Below are 13,477 nucleotides of genomic sequence, written 5' to 3'. Positions count from 1 at the left end.
TGCGCGCGCGCCACACACACACACACACACACACACACACACACACACACACTCGCAGATTTATTTACATTTGCCCGCGCAAGTACACATTATTAAAACATAGATGTCCACTCTCTCTCTCTCTCTCTCTCTCTCTCTCTCTCTCTCTCTCTCTCTCTCTCTCTCTCTCTCTCTCTCTCTCTCTCTCTCTCTCTCTTTATCTATCTATCTATCTATCTACCTACCTATTTCTCGGGGGGGGGGGGGGGGGGGGGGGGGGCACAGACGCGCGCGCACACACACACACATACACACACGAGCCTTTGTTGTCCCCATCATCTACGCCCTTTGGACATTGGTTTGATTCACTGACAAATAATTAAGATGGGATGATGATGATGATGATGATGATGATGATGATGATGATGATGATAGTGGTGGTGGCGGTGGTGGTGGTGGTGGTGGTGGTGGTAGTAGTGATAGTGGTGGAAGGGACAAGTGGAAAATCAAACAGTTTCCGAGGCAACCTTGACGGACGACATGAATGCGGGAGCCTGATTTTCTCACTGACTCACTGTCAGTCAGGGGAGAAAACTGGCGGTAGTAAGAAGGTGGCAGTTCGTAGCGGTTCCCATTCAAAATGGCCGCCCCCGCAACGACTGTTGAGCGTGAAAACAGCGAAAACAATGCGAACGATTTCTCTCATGAATTCGAAGACTTGGATATATTTGATGATAAATATTGCTTGATCAAACGACCAACATGTGAAAAATGCAAGTAAGATCATATCAGCTTCTCACGATCTCAGTAAACACACTGTTAAAATGATTTCCGTGCCCTGTCTTGAGCCTTGAGTTACATACACACGCATCTGCCTAAATGAAAATTCAGTTTACAAATGACAGTATAAAATTTGGTAGTAGTGATAGTGGTGGAAGGGACAAGTGGAAAATCAAACAGTTTCCGAGGCAACCTTGACGGACGACATGAATGCGGGAGCCTGATTTTCTCACTGACTCACTGTCAGTCAGGGGAGAAAACTGGCGGTAGTAAGAAGGTGGCAGTTCGTAGCGGTTCCCATTCAAAATGGCCGCCCCCGCAACGACTGTTGAGCGTGAAAACAGCGAAAACAATGCGAACGATTTCTCTCATGAATTCGAAGACTTGGATATATTTGATGATGAATATTGCTTGATCAAACGACCAACATGTGAAAAATGCAAGTAAGATCATATCAGCTTCTCACGATCTCAGTAAACACACTGTTAAAATGATTTCCGTGCCCTGTCTTGAGCCTTGAGTTACATACACACGCATCTGCCTAAATGAAAATTCAGTTTACAAATGACAGTATAAAATTTGGTTTACTATGATGCAGTATACCATCCCGATGATAAAACCGTTTGAATTTTGTCTCTAGGTTATATAGAAGCAGAGTTATTCAATTTTTTATGCCTTAAAAACACCCAAAAATCAGCCTGAAATTGGGCACCAGCTGACTGAAAAAACGAAAGGGGATTCCCCTGAAACACTGTGACGTCACAAGGCTAGGAGCCAATGACCGACGCTGACCACGGCAGTCCAAGCTGAAATGGCGTTACTTTGGTAGATTTTGAAATGAGTGTGATTTTATGGAATGCTCAAAGGGTATCCTGGAAGCAGTTTTGAAAGTTGAAAATGGTATCATTGGAAAGGAAAATGATTGAATTTTATGATTATTTATGTTTTAAGGGAATTTTTTCATGAATGATGATAAACGGCTTGATTTTCTTGCCCACTAAAATTAAGCTATCTTTCCATTACAATATCTTCTAAATGAATTTAAGGAGGGAAACGGTAATTGTACCAAATGATAGGGCGTTCAATGCCCTTTATTTTGGTATTTAATTTATCCAATTCTGTAAATAAATACCAGAGATATCTCAATTTAACCAAGCCATGGTTTTAGCCTGCAGCTCACAAACGATAACTAGCGGTCACACAGGTGAATGGGAGAACTGTGACACAGATTTAGCCCTTCATTTAAGTGCCTAATCTCAGTCTCATCCCCGTCACTAACACTAACACTACACTTTCACTTACACTAACAGTAGAATGAGACTTACTCTGTAACTGTAGAGTTAGAGTTTAGTTCAGTGTGTCTGTGTGTGTGAGTTTGAGTAGACCTGACACAGTGACTGTACAGCCTCTCTTTGCCTTATTTTTAATTTTTCAATGCCTAGAGAACAGAGCTACAACTCCAATCCCATGCCCATTCTCACATTCATTCATTCATTCATTCATGATTCACAACGAGTAAAAACAATTAGAATGATGAGTTGAGCTCATCATCATACCGTTTTGTTTATAAATTTACAAGTTCCTTTTTGTCAGATAAGTGGATGTGAGAAGTATAAGACTTGATTAGGGTAAGCTGGCTATGTTAATTAGATACTCTATTTTCTGTATTTCAATTTCATGGAACCCACCATAGTTTTTACCTTTGAGATGGTTGCACATTGCAACCACTGGATTATTTTTTTAAAGATGCAGCGGTCACTGCTATCACTATTACTATACAGAATGTCTATGGATCTTTTCGGTTAATATGTTGGGTTATCAGACTTGAGAATAGCTCCACAAGACATGCACCATAAAGCAATTTGCTCCTATGTACCATCTCATAAGGCGATCCATCATTTCTTTTCTCCCATCCCTCCTCCTGACTTACACTCTTGCACGTTAATCTGTCTCTTGTCATATTGTCATCCCTTACTTTCCATCTCATGGTAAAACGTTTTGCTTGGTTTACAAATAGTAATAGGATATGTTTCTCATGAGGCTACTCAATTCAAAACCAAGACATTGAGTAATGGGTGTGTAATGCAAAACGATACGCGGGTGCCATTAAATTGAACAGCATCATACTCCAGACATCAAAAAGTAATTGGACGATGCAAAGTATACACGTACATTGTCATAAATTGGTGTCCTTTGAGCATAACGCATTTTCTGGCTGGCCAGTGTACTTTTGGGATCTTAAATGTATACAGTTGTCTAGACTCAATTTAGTTGTTTGTGATATGTCTTGGTTTCAAAGCGAAACAGTTTGATTTAATACTTAGTTCTCCGCTTCAGAACTAAGTATCTCAAATGTCCAATTGTTCCAGTGTCTCTGTACAGCTCAATTGCTTATATTCCGTGTATAACACGTAAAAGAGGGGGGGGGGGGGTTATGAGATAAAAGAAGTCAAGGTCATGACAGTTACCTTGCACCAAGCTCAATGTCCCCTCACAAACCTTTGACTTCACCAACTGGGTACAAAGCCTGCATAATCGGTTATAGTTAAAAAAAAAATAATTTCAAAATGTGCCTAAAAAGCATTAATTTTTATTATAATTATATATCCCTGTATTTTTATCCTTCCTATTGTCACACCCAGACGACCACAAACAGTTTGTTGGTGCCCATTTCTACCCAGTGAGCGTTATCAGATCAGAACGAACCTATATATTCTCCAACATCCTTTTGAGGTGAGTGACTTTTATCGATTCATTCAAATGAAAAAGTTCTTTATCCCATATATCAATATCTACTAAGAACAGACTGAAACTCTCGAGATAACACACACACACATTGTTCACGGTAAGTGACCATAGAGACAGCGCAGCCATATTCATTCTGCTGAATTGTGTTACCAAATTTAATCAATACTAGCTAATATCTGTCCATTGAATGGAGGTTTATTTTTCTTTAACAGTTTAACATTTCACGATACAGGTACACTACTTACATTTGCAGTTCATTGTTTCTTACTCTTCAATAAAAGTAGTTGGGAGAATTCATGCATAAATTCTTCACAAGACATTTGTGTAAAATGATAGAAACAGTGCATTTCCCACTATATTAGGATAAATAAATAAAGCATTATATAGTACATTGAAGATGGTTAATCCTTGGAAGTCGCTTTTAACCTGTTAACTGTCTGCTCTAGAAAGACATGTCTTTCAAATATTGATCGATTTGCGAGTTTCTGCCAAGATGAGGGTCATTTAAATCGATCAAAATTTGAAGGACGTGTTTGCTGGCCAAAGTTTTTTATATGTGTCTTTCCAGAGTATGCAGTTTAACTGGTTAAAACTGTGATTTTATCATGGTGATGAATGTTACATTTTCATCCAAATAGATTCTATACATAGCATTTTGTCATAAAATGTTTTCTGTGACCTTAATGGAATCCCATCGTTTTATTCCTTTTGTATTACAGGAATCTCGATCTCTTAGAACTGTGCCAATTCTGGAAAATTCCATCACTTCTGACAAGTGCAAGATATACAGGGGGAAAAAATTCCCAAACAAAATGTAAGCTGTTCAGATTATGTCGGGCCAATGCTCTTGTAATCTAGACGGTTAGGAAACTTTTGATAAATCTGTGATATGCAAAATATCTGTAAATAGCCTTGTCTAAGGATTCCAGCTGATAACAATACTACATGACTACAAAGTAAAAGAATGTCAGTCAAATTCACACTATATATGATTTTCTGTCGTGTTAGCTGAGAGCCACATTTAATCATCAACAGTTTATGCTACTAAGGTGCTCTTTCAATTCAGTAAAATGGTAATAAAATGCATCACTGCAAAATTTTAGCTGCAACCATTAATAAATGATGATATAGTCCCCACTATATATTCTAGACCTGCCCAAAACATGCAACAATAAGAGAGGATTTTTGGCCTGGTACCACACTTCTGCAGACTAAACTGTATTTGGTCCTGACAGAGCTGAGGAAGATAACGGCATTCCTTCACCAACTAGACATTCAAACATCAAAATAATTTTAGGGGGAACAAAGGAGAAGATGAAGACTTAGTCCACTCTCATCACAAAGTTGGTGATAGATTACAACAGGGTCTCAGGACATTTGTTTTGATGTATTGAATTAATTTCATTTATTTCAATTTAGTTTTTGATAATTTCACTTCATTTTACTTCAACTTCAATCTTATTTTCAGCAAATATCCAGAATTAGGGGAAGTGTTTGAGTCGGACAACACATATTTGTTGTATCCGGGAGAAGATGCCATAAACATTGAGGACCTTTCCACGAGTCAGGAGTTAAATCTCATCTTATTGGATGGTACCTGGTCTCAGGCCAAGGGAATGTTTTGTCAGAATCCTGGGATTAGACGACTGAAGAAGGTGAGCCAGTCATTTCTATGAAGGTTAATGGTGCAGTGTGAAAACACTCACGTGCATTTGGATTGATCAGTTGTTGGTTCCGATCCTAGTGGGTGTCAGAAAAAAATCTTGACTGCCCTCGGGATCAATCTCAGTCCCTTTGCTTGTGAAATGAATGCTCTACCAACTGAGCTATCAGGACCCCCTGATAGATGGGTAACCATGATCAAAAAGTTTTGCCCCCAGTATTTTTTCTAGGGGAAGGCATTTTACAAGCATTTTCCCCCAATCAGATCAGGTTTGACTGGGTACCTGGCTAAACGCAGTGACAGATATTAATGAGTGTCCTAGTACAAAAAAGAATAGATGCTTAAAGGGGTGTGTGCAATGGAAATTTGTTTCAACATAGCTTGCTAGTTATTGCTAGTGGGATAAAAGAATAAAAATGAGGTTGATGAATCTGTGTAAATGCATATCATAAATGATCATATTTATTTATTTCTCGAGACATAATGGCAGATTTCATCAGGAGAGCAACATGAAATACAAGGCACATTGCTGTTTCTTCTCAATGGGTGTAAACTGTTATATATGCTGTGAACTCAGAGAAAAATAGAACTCTACATCTAAAATATTAATAATATATAGTAAAGGCACCTGTCATCTCTCACCAGGTACAGATCCCGATGGGCCAGAAAAGCAAGTATGTGATCCGTACCCAACCTTGTGATATATCCCTGTCTACCTTAGAGACTGCTGCCATTGCTATTGCCACACTGGAGCAACGACCAGAGATTGTTGATGTGAGTCGACATTTTCATAATTTTCTTTTTCTTTGACAAATTATCATAGCTAAGGAATGAAATCATCGGCTTTTGAAAAACTTAGAATCAAGCCCTTCGCAGATAAAAATCTTTAAAGGTATGAATGGCCTAGTGCCAGACTAAGCAGATTGGAAAAAATCAGCTTTTCTATACAGGAGATTGGATGTCAAACTTCTTGATTACTGATAGTTTTTTCAATATTTTTTTTAATTCAATTTTCCTCTTCGTCTGGGTTGCATCCTTTCTAGCTTTTCACAACCAAGTGGTGTTGAGATGATTAACTCTTACCTTCTTAGCCTTTAATAATGTGACTGAATCTCTGCTAACTCATACTGCCTCTCATTATTTATCTGGTTGTAATTGCAGACCTATGTGTAGCCAAGAGAGCAGTAACAGTGAAGCAAGTTGGATTTCGATAGGCTATATCTATCCCTCCTCTCTTACATGTGATGACTGCAAACTTTTCTTTTCTAATCATCAGAACATCACTGCTCCGCTTGTTGCCTTGTGCGATTTTCAACTCAAACACGGCGCCATGCAGCACCAGAGTCGAGAATACAAGGTGGAGAACGGTCTATGGACGAAACCGTTATCCAAGTCGGAACAGAGGAAATTGGAGGAGAAGAGGTTGAAAAATCAAAATGAATTATGACGACAAGTGTGTGGATTTAGTTATTTGTATTCCATTTATCCTGTAGTTTTAATACAGGCTTTGTTTACCTTTATTGTGAGAGTCTGTGCCAAACATTTGTTTCATATTCCATTTGAAGCAAGGTTATTTCATTGCTGGATTTCATTCTTAAGTTAAAGAAATTCAATATTATGAAAACTTTTTTTTGTCCTAGCAGCATGCAACTATTTTAGACGCTACTCTTTCCATAACATTAATGTCAGTCGCTCAATGCCTTGACTATTTATCAGTATATTAATCTGAAAAATTTATGAAGCCTAGTTTCGCCCTTGTTTTTCAGAACATGTTCATAAAAGTAAACATCTTTTTTCCTTTAATTCATTATTCATTCAGCATATTCAGATTTTGTTGATTTAAAAAAAGATATGTGTTTTGATTCCTTATCGTTAAAATTAGTATCCGAACTACTGAAAATTGGTGAAAGGCATCATGACAGATGGTTAGAAATAGAATAAAAAATTATGTATAAATATATATGCATGTATATATACCCCTCCCTCACCCCTACCCTCGATCCTTGATGCAGGATCTTGATATGACAAATGTTAGGATTTGATTGAAACTAATATTTTTAATGGTTGTATGAAAATTTTTGCATTTCTTTTGTAAATTGTGAATGCTATTGTGTGAAAAAAAAATCTGAATTTTAACTTCCAATTGTTTGATATGGATATTCTTTGGTGAGGAAATCTTGTCTTGTCTTTTTATATGATCAAACAATTTTGAGCATGGTAAGTGACCAGATGGGTGCAATGTGTCCATTGGCAAGGCACTTTACACACATTTCCCCACTCAACTTGGGTGTGAATGAGTATCTAACTATTGGCAGTGATAAGTATTGCAAGAGAGATGGGTCAAAAAGAAAGCCCAACAGTGACTCTACTGTATAAAATGGTAATTTGATTCTTTATGTCCTGCTGAGGGAATGTGAATGAAGCAGTGTGAAAGCACATTGAGGCATGGGGAAGTCGTGGAAACGTCCTGTGTAAATGTTCATATATCATATTGTAGACATGTTCATCCTCTTCAAATTTGATGTTATGTCTATAAACGGTTCAGTTGAGTAAGGCACTTTGAGAACAGTTATTTGACATTGTGTTACATAAAATAATCTAACTAGACACATTCAAAACGTTTTTTTTTCTTATAAATATGATTTATACTGAAGTACTAGAGCCAATTCATTGGAATATAGTTTATTTAGTTAGGCTCCTCCCTCCTCTTTAAAGATAAGAATGGATGTTTTGCTGGTCTCGCTAAATGACAAATGTTCAAGAATATCAATTTTACTACCTAGCCAATTATTACTTTCCTGTGTTGATGAATGTATAAAATATGCAAATGTTTAAATACTTGATATATATTGTAGGTTTCTAAAAATAAGTCTACAATTCTATTCAGTCAAAGACTGTGTAATGCTATGTAGAAACTTGTTCTTCTGTTTCACTTACAATGTCTTTTTTGCATCCCATTTCCTTGTGAGTACTTGCATCATTTAGTCCTAGTCTGACAAACTCATATTTAGCAGAATGTTATAACAATCTGAAAAGTTATGTACAATGTATGACACAGTTTCATAAAAGGCAGAGAGAAAACTACTACAACATATATAAATAAAATATCCCAAAAATGCTGGACTAGTGATCAAACCTCAGACCTCCTGATTGTCAGTCAGACATGGCACCATTACATCACAAAGGTCATCAGATAGTTGGGAATATTTAATGCTGATATTCTTTACAAGAATCTGAGTATGAATTTATGCTATGAACTCCTTCATGTGTCGTAACAAGCACACAACACTTAAGTCTGCAGGTGGACAAAGACGTCAGAGTATTCTCCATTTTTATTTTTAAACATATATACACCATTTTGAGATTTTAATCTGATCCCTGTTTGTTAGTGTTATAATACATAACAATTTCCTCACCTAGCTCGGGTTTCTTTGGTCTGAGATAATTCAATGTTGTAAGTCAAAGATGGTATTAAGGCCATTGATCAGTCTTCCAGTCATCCATATATTTGTACCATTGTCGTTGAGCTATGTTTTTATCTAAATTCCTTACAATTGATGGTTCATCTGTTACTAAGCATTAACCAATCAGAATATTTCCTGCCATTTACCCTGTTTCGTCCCCCTGACTATTTATTTAGGTCAGGCCCAGTTAGCATTTCTCACATTTTGATACACTGATAAAGGACTTGCATCCCAGAACCTGATGACACGATGCATTATTTTCAATCATCTGTTTTAAAATTCTGATTGATGCTTAGGATATATGGGCTGTCTACTCCAGGTGATAGGCAAGCCCTTGAGACAGCTATAGGACTTTGGTTCACGGTCAGGGGAGCTGGAGTTTATCTCAGTTTCTATAGCATGAAACAACAATAGCAATTGCTTGCTATCCTTTGGATAGGACACTAGTCTATCGCAAAGTACTTTCCACCAAATCTAACAGACAGCTACCCACTCACTGCTGGGTGGACCAGGGGGTCAGAAAAAAGTCACGACTGCACCCGGGATTGATCTCGGTCCCTTTCCCTTTGCATGCGAAGCGAGTGCTCTACCAACTGAGCTATCGTGCCCCCCCCCCCCCTCATACTATAAGATAATAGTTAATAAGACATCAATGTCAGTTTTAGCTTGGCAGTTGGCAGCCATAGCAACGAGAGGTCACAGAGTAACTATCAATTAATTCAGAAGAATAACAGTAGATTAACAAACTAGACGTTGGTTATGTGACCTGGATCAGAAGGCTTTATTTAATCCTTTATTAATTGGAGGAATACACGTAATATTTTGATCTGATTTTGAGACTGATTTGAAATACTTTATATAAATATTGACTACCAAACCTCAGTGTTTTTATGTATTTAAGCTTATATGAATAGTCCAACTGTGACCCACCAACTCAAACTTGTGTAATGTGGAGTAATCCACAAGCTTAAATTGAATTTACGGTCAAAAGATGAAATGAAACAAAAGTTAATTTAAATTGTTGCTAGGCATTTGGGTAAAATACTCCCAACATACGCCATATAACGTACCAACACACAAATCTATGTGTAAGTTTGATTGATATAATTTAGTGAGAACTTATCATTAAAATGGCTGTCTAAAAACAATGACAGAGCTGATTGATTATCAATTTCGTTCCTTCTATACTTTACATAGTGAAAAAAAAAATACTGCAAACTTCATATTTATAATCAATTTACCTTTGACTTCAATAGTCGTGATGTCACTTCCCTGGTAGTGATGCAATGTAACTTAGTAACTGGTTCTAAACTAATGTCGGACGCTCTTTATGAAACACTTCTCCGACGAGCATAAAAGTGTATCCAGAGGAGAAAAACATAAATCTGATCATGTTTTGACTTTTATACATTCTGATAACATGACATGTGAAAAAGTGCTAGCCAGCATGAAGAATAAAAAGTAACGATTTTCTTTGTTTAGATCCAATCTGCTCGTTGCTGGGCAGACGTGACATCAGACTATTGAACCCTATTGAGGCAATGAATTATTGTCTTTTTATGTTAATAAATACAATATTATGTATAATAATTATGTTTCCTCTTCTATTGTTTTAGCGGGGTTGTCTGACCTCTCATTGTGGGTAATGAGGTCACTATTGCTTTCTTCTATCCCCTTTGTTTTTTGTTTCCATGTTGCTCTCTTTCTTTGCTCGTTTTTTTTCCTGGTTTTTTCATGGATCTTCAGCTGAGAGGGAAGCAGTCAAAGTCATCTTGCCACCCTTTGGATTGGACGCTAATCTATTGCAAAGTACTTTCCATCCTGTCTAACAGACCCAGCTGCCTTCCATAGTGGGCAGGGAGGTACTTACTGTGTCTTCTACCCCCTATATCTGTTTTCCAACATGCTTTTTGTTGGAATGAGATCACTTGTTTTTGTCCAGGCCCCGTCCGGATACCATAGCTGGGAGGGAAACAGTCAAATGTATAGTTAGAGTTTTGGAGATGATATTTTTGTCTTGTAAATCATCTCTCTGTTATGTACTATATTGTTTTTGTTTACATGTTATCTATGATTTGTAAACATTTGAGTGTATCCCTCTTAGTTGGGACCTCTGCTTGTGTCTGGATGAGACGGGTGATCTCAAACTAAGTACTTTGATAGTGTGCTCTTGGAATCTACATCTGTTTCCTATTTGAACAAATTCCCCTTTGTCTTACCTTTTCTGGGGTACGCAATTGTAATTCTAGAACTTTTTACTATCCCATTTTCTTCCTACTTTTTATTGTCGCTGATTTGACCTTAATATGTTGCAAGCGCCGTAAAACCCTTTTTAAAAAAAACAAATACAAAACAAGACCCAGCCACCCAATCACTACTAGGTTGACAGGAGGGTCGGAAAAATCTTGACTTCATCCGGGATCGATCTCGATCCGTTTGCATATGAAGCATGTGCTCTACTAACTGAGCTATCACGAACCCCAAAGAAGGAGACCATTGACCATTTGGCTTCACATGTAATCTTGCTGATGGGGCAGATACATGTCATTACTCAAAAGTCTTATGACTATTGTGCGTCTTTGTGGCCTTGTGTTGTGACTAGGCTTATAACCAGTTGGTCCCTGGTTGGTGCAAGTCCCACTGTGGTCGGTGCAAAGCTGAGTCCTTGGAAACGGCACTTATGTTTTCATACTAGTATTAGGGTATAAATGAATGCCTGGTCAATAATCTTATCCTACATGTTCTGTGTTGTCGGCTTGGAATCCTTTGTTAAGCGCTTTGGGCACATTAAATGAATATTGTGTTTGTTTTGTTGTATTTAGCTTTGTTTTGTTTTTTGGGAGGGTGGGGGTGGGTGTTTTTTGTTTTTTATGGATTTTTTTTTTTTTTTTTCCATATGTATTATATTTTCGTTGTTATTTTGTTGCTGTTACAACCATCTTTTTAGTTATGACTATGCTTAAACTACAATATTATTCTATCTATATCTTCACCTAAATTTTATGTTATTATAGGAAATGGGAGAATAGAGAAAGGGCGCGGGGGGGGGGGGGGGGGGGTCGGAGAATTAGAGACTGAGAGTGTTGGCTCGAGTTTCTCCCAATCAATAGTTGGTCTCCCTCGAGGGGATAAGGTTGGCTTACGCCCCTTGATGGAACCTCTTCACGGCCAAATTGAGGCCATTAATCGGAAGGGGAGGTAGCCCAGGATTGTTGTGACCAAGGGAGGGAACCCAGGAATTAGAATCAAAGGAAGACTACTAGAAAAAAAAAGTGACTGCTGGCAGATAGTGGTGGTAGATAAATAGGAGGGTTTAATATGCGTTAAGAGGAAACGCCAAGAAATTAGGGTATAAAACGAAAGGTTGTGATTGATTGATTTTTTTTTTTTTTTATCGGTTAAAAAGTTTTTTGTCTATGTCACTCTGACCTTGCCTTTCCGAATAAACCTTTAAAGTCAGGATTCAATTTTATTCTAGGCTTATACTTTTAGTGTTTCATTAAGAGAGCGGAATTGAAACTCGGTTCTTCATTGCAGATATTATTATAATTTAACTAAATAATGCAACATGAATAAATATAGAAAACTGACAAATAAATAAATTCCCTTTATTCAACCCCAAGGGGAAATTTGTCTTTAGGATCTATTCCAAGGAAAGACTTGAATAACCCAGGCGTCAGCCGCAAAGTGAGCTAGGGCGAGTTGACGTGCTTGAGGAGAGGCGGGTAGTCGAACGCTCTAAACTGGATCATAGTCGATAGCGCCACTGCCTGCAACGATATGCTTTGGTCGTCCAAGGGACGTAAAAAATAGTACTTAGAGCCGGAGTTTATCCCGGTTTTTACAGCGTGATACAGACAATAACAATCGCTTGCTATCCATTGTACTTTCCACCATATGTAAGAGACATAGTTACCCATTCACTGCTGGGTAGAGAGGGGGGTCAAAAAAAAAAATCTCGACTGCACCCGGGATTGATCTTGGTTCCTGGGTGGGGATCCTGACCTCCCATAGTGGGCAGGGAGGTACATGCTGTGTCTTCTATCCCCCCATACCCGTTTTCCAATTGTTTCTTGTCGTTGTCTTGGAATGAGAGATTACTTAGTTTTGTCCTGACCCTCAGGGAGTTCCTTGGCTGGGAGGGAAACAGTCGAATGTATAGTTATAGTTTTAGGAGATGATATTTTTTTCCTTGTAAATCATCTCTCTGTTATGCATTGTATTATGTTTAGTTTACATATTATATTATATATGATTTGTAAACATTTGAGTGTGTTCCTCTTAGTTGGGACCTGTGCTTGTGTCTGGATGAGAGTTTTAGGTGATCTCAAACTAAGTACTTTGACAGTGTGCTCTTGGAATCTACATCTGTTCCCTATTTGAACTAATTTCCCTTTATCTCACTTTTTCTTTTGTGCTTTAATTGTCATTCTAGAACTTTTTACTATCCCATTTTCTTCCTTTTTACTGGCGCTGATATGACCTCAATGTGTTGCAAGCGCCGTAAAACCCTTAAAAACAAAAAAAAAAAAAACGATCTTGGTCCCTTTACGTGTGAAGTGAGTGCTCTACTAACTGAGCTATCGGGACCCCAATCCAAGGGACGTAAACAAACAACAACAACAAAAACCACATGCTTCCCTTCACAAAGAGAAAGAATAATTGAGGAGGGTCTGTCTTAATCTTCTTACTTTTTGTCTTGAGCGCTGGTTAACTGTAGATCTCTAATCAATCTTTTCACTCCTCGCAGTGATCATGTCGCATGTTTGACGGCCATTCGTGGAGAGATAGTGATGACTTCTGTCTGTGTTTATCAGTTCGTCCATCTCCACGTAAAAATTAA

General features: G+C 37.9%; 1 protein-coding gene across 3 annotated transcripts; it reads left to right on the top strand.

Annotated features, from left to right (window-relative positions):
- The first annotated feature begins 597 nt into the window (after positions 1-597).
- On the top strand, positions 598-10,221 carry LOC144964709 (tRNA-uridine aminocarboxypropyltransferase 2-like). Of its 3 annotated transcripts, none has more exons than XM_078899248.1 (6): positions 598-756; positions 3,402-3,492; positions 4,227-4,321; positions 4,976-5,162; positions 5,816-5,944; positions 6,447-10,221. In XM_078899248.1, the coding sequence occupies exons 1-6, from the start codon at positions 620-622 to the stop codon at positions 6,615-6,617; spliced, it is 810 nt and encodes a 269-aa protein (XP_078755374.1). In that variant the 5' UTR covers positions 598-619; the 3' UTR covers positions 6,618-10,221. The 3 variants fall into 3 exon arrangements, with proteins under 3 accessions (XP_078755374.1, XP_078755375.1, XP_078755373.1); XM_078899249.1 differs by lacking the exon at positions 598-756 and adding an exon at positions 1,042-1,202 and having other exon boundaries at positions 6,332-6,456; XM_078899247.1 differs by lacking the exon at positions 598-756 and adding an exon at positions 1,043-1,202.
- The last annotated feature ends 3,256 nt before the right edge of the window (positions 10,222-13,477 follow it).

Source organism: Berghia stephanieae, chromosome 2 (assembly GCF_034508935.2).
Source record: "Berghia stephanieae isolate SIO BIC M18660-M18661 chromosome 2, UCSD_Bste_1.3, whole genome shotgun sequence".
Lineage (NCBI taxonomy): Eukaryota > Metazoa > Mollusca > Gastropoda > Nudibranchia > Aeolidiidae > Berghia > Berghia stephanieae.
The sequence above is the reverse complement of the archived record's forward strand: the minus strand, read 5'-3'. Positions and strand labels throughout refer to the sequence as shown.

Bases quoted from the DNA above. Each gene is read 5' to 3' on its own strand.
- LOC144964709 (XM_078899248.1), top strand. From the start codon at position 620: ATGGCCGCCCCCGCAACGACTGTTGAGCGTGAAAACAGCGAAAACAAT. The intron at 3,493-4,226 runs GTGAGTGACTTT...TTTGTATTACAG, and splicing joins TTCTCCAACATCCTTTTGAG to GAATCTCGATCTCTTAGAAC. The intron at 4,322-4,975 runs GTAAGCTGTTCA...TCTTATTTTCAG, and splicing joins AAAAAATTCCCAAACAAAAT to CAAATATCCAGAATTAGGGG.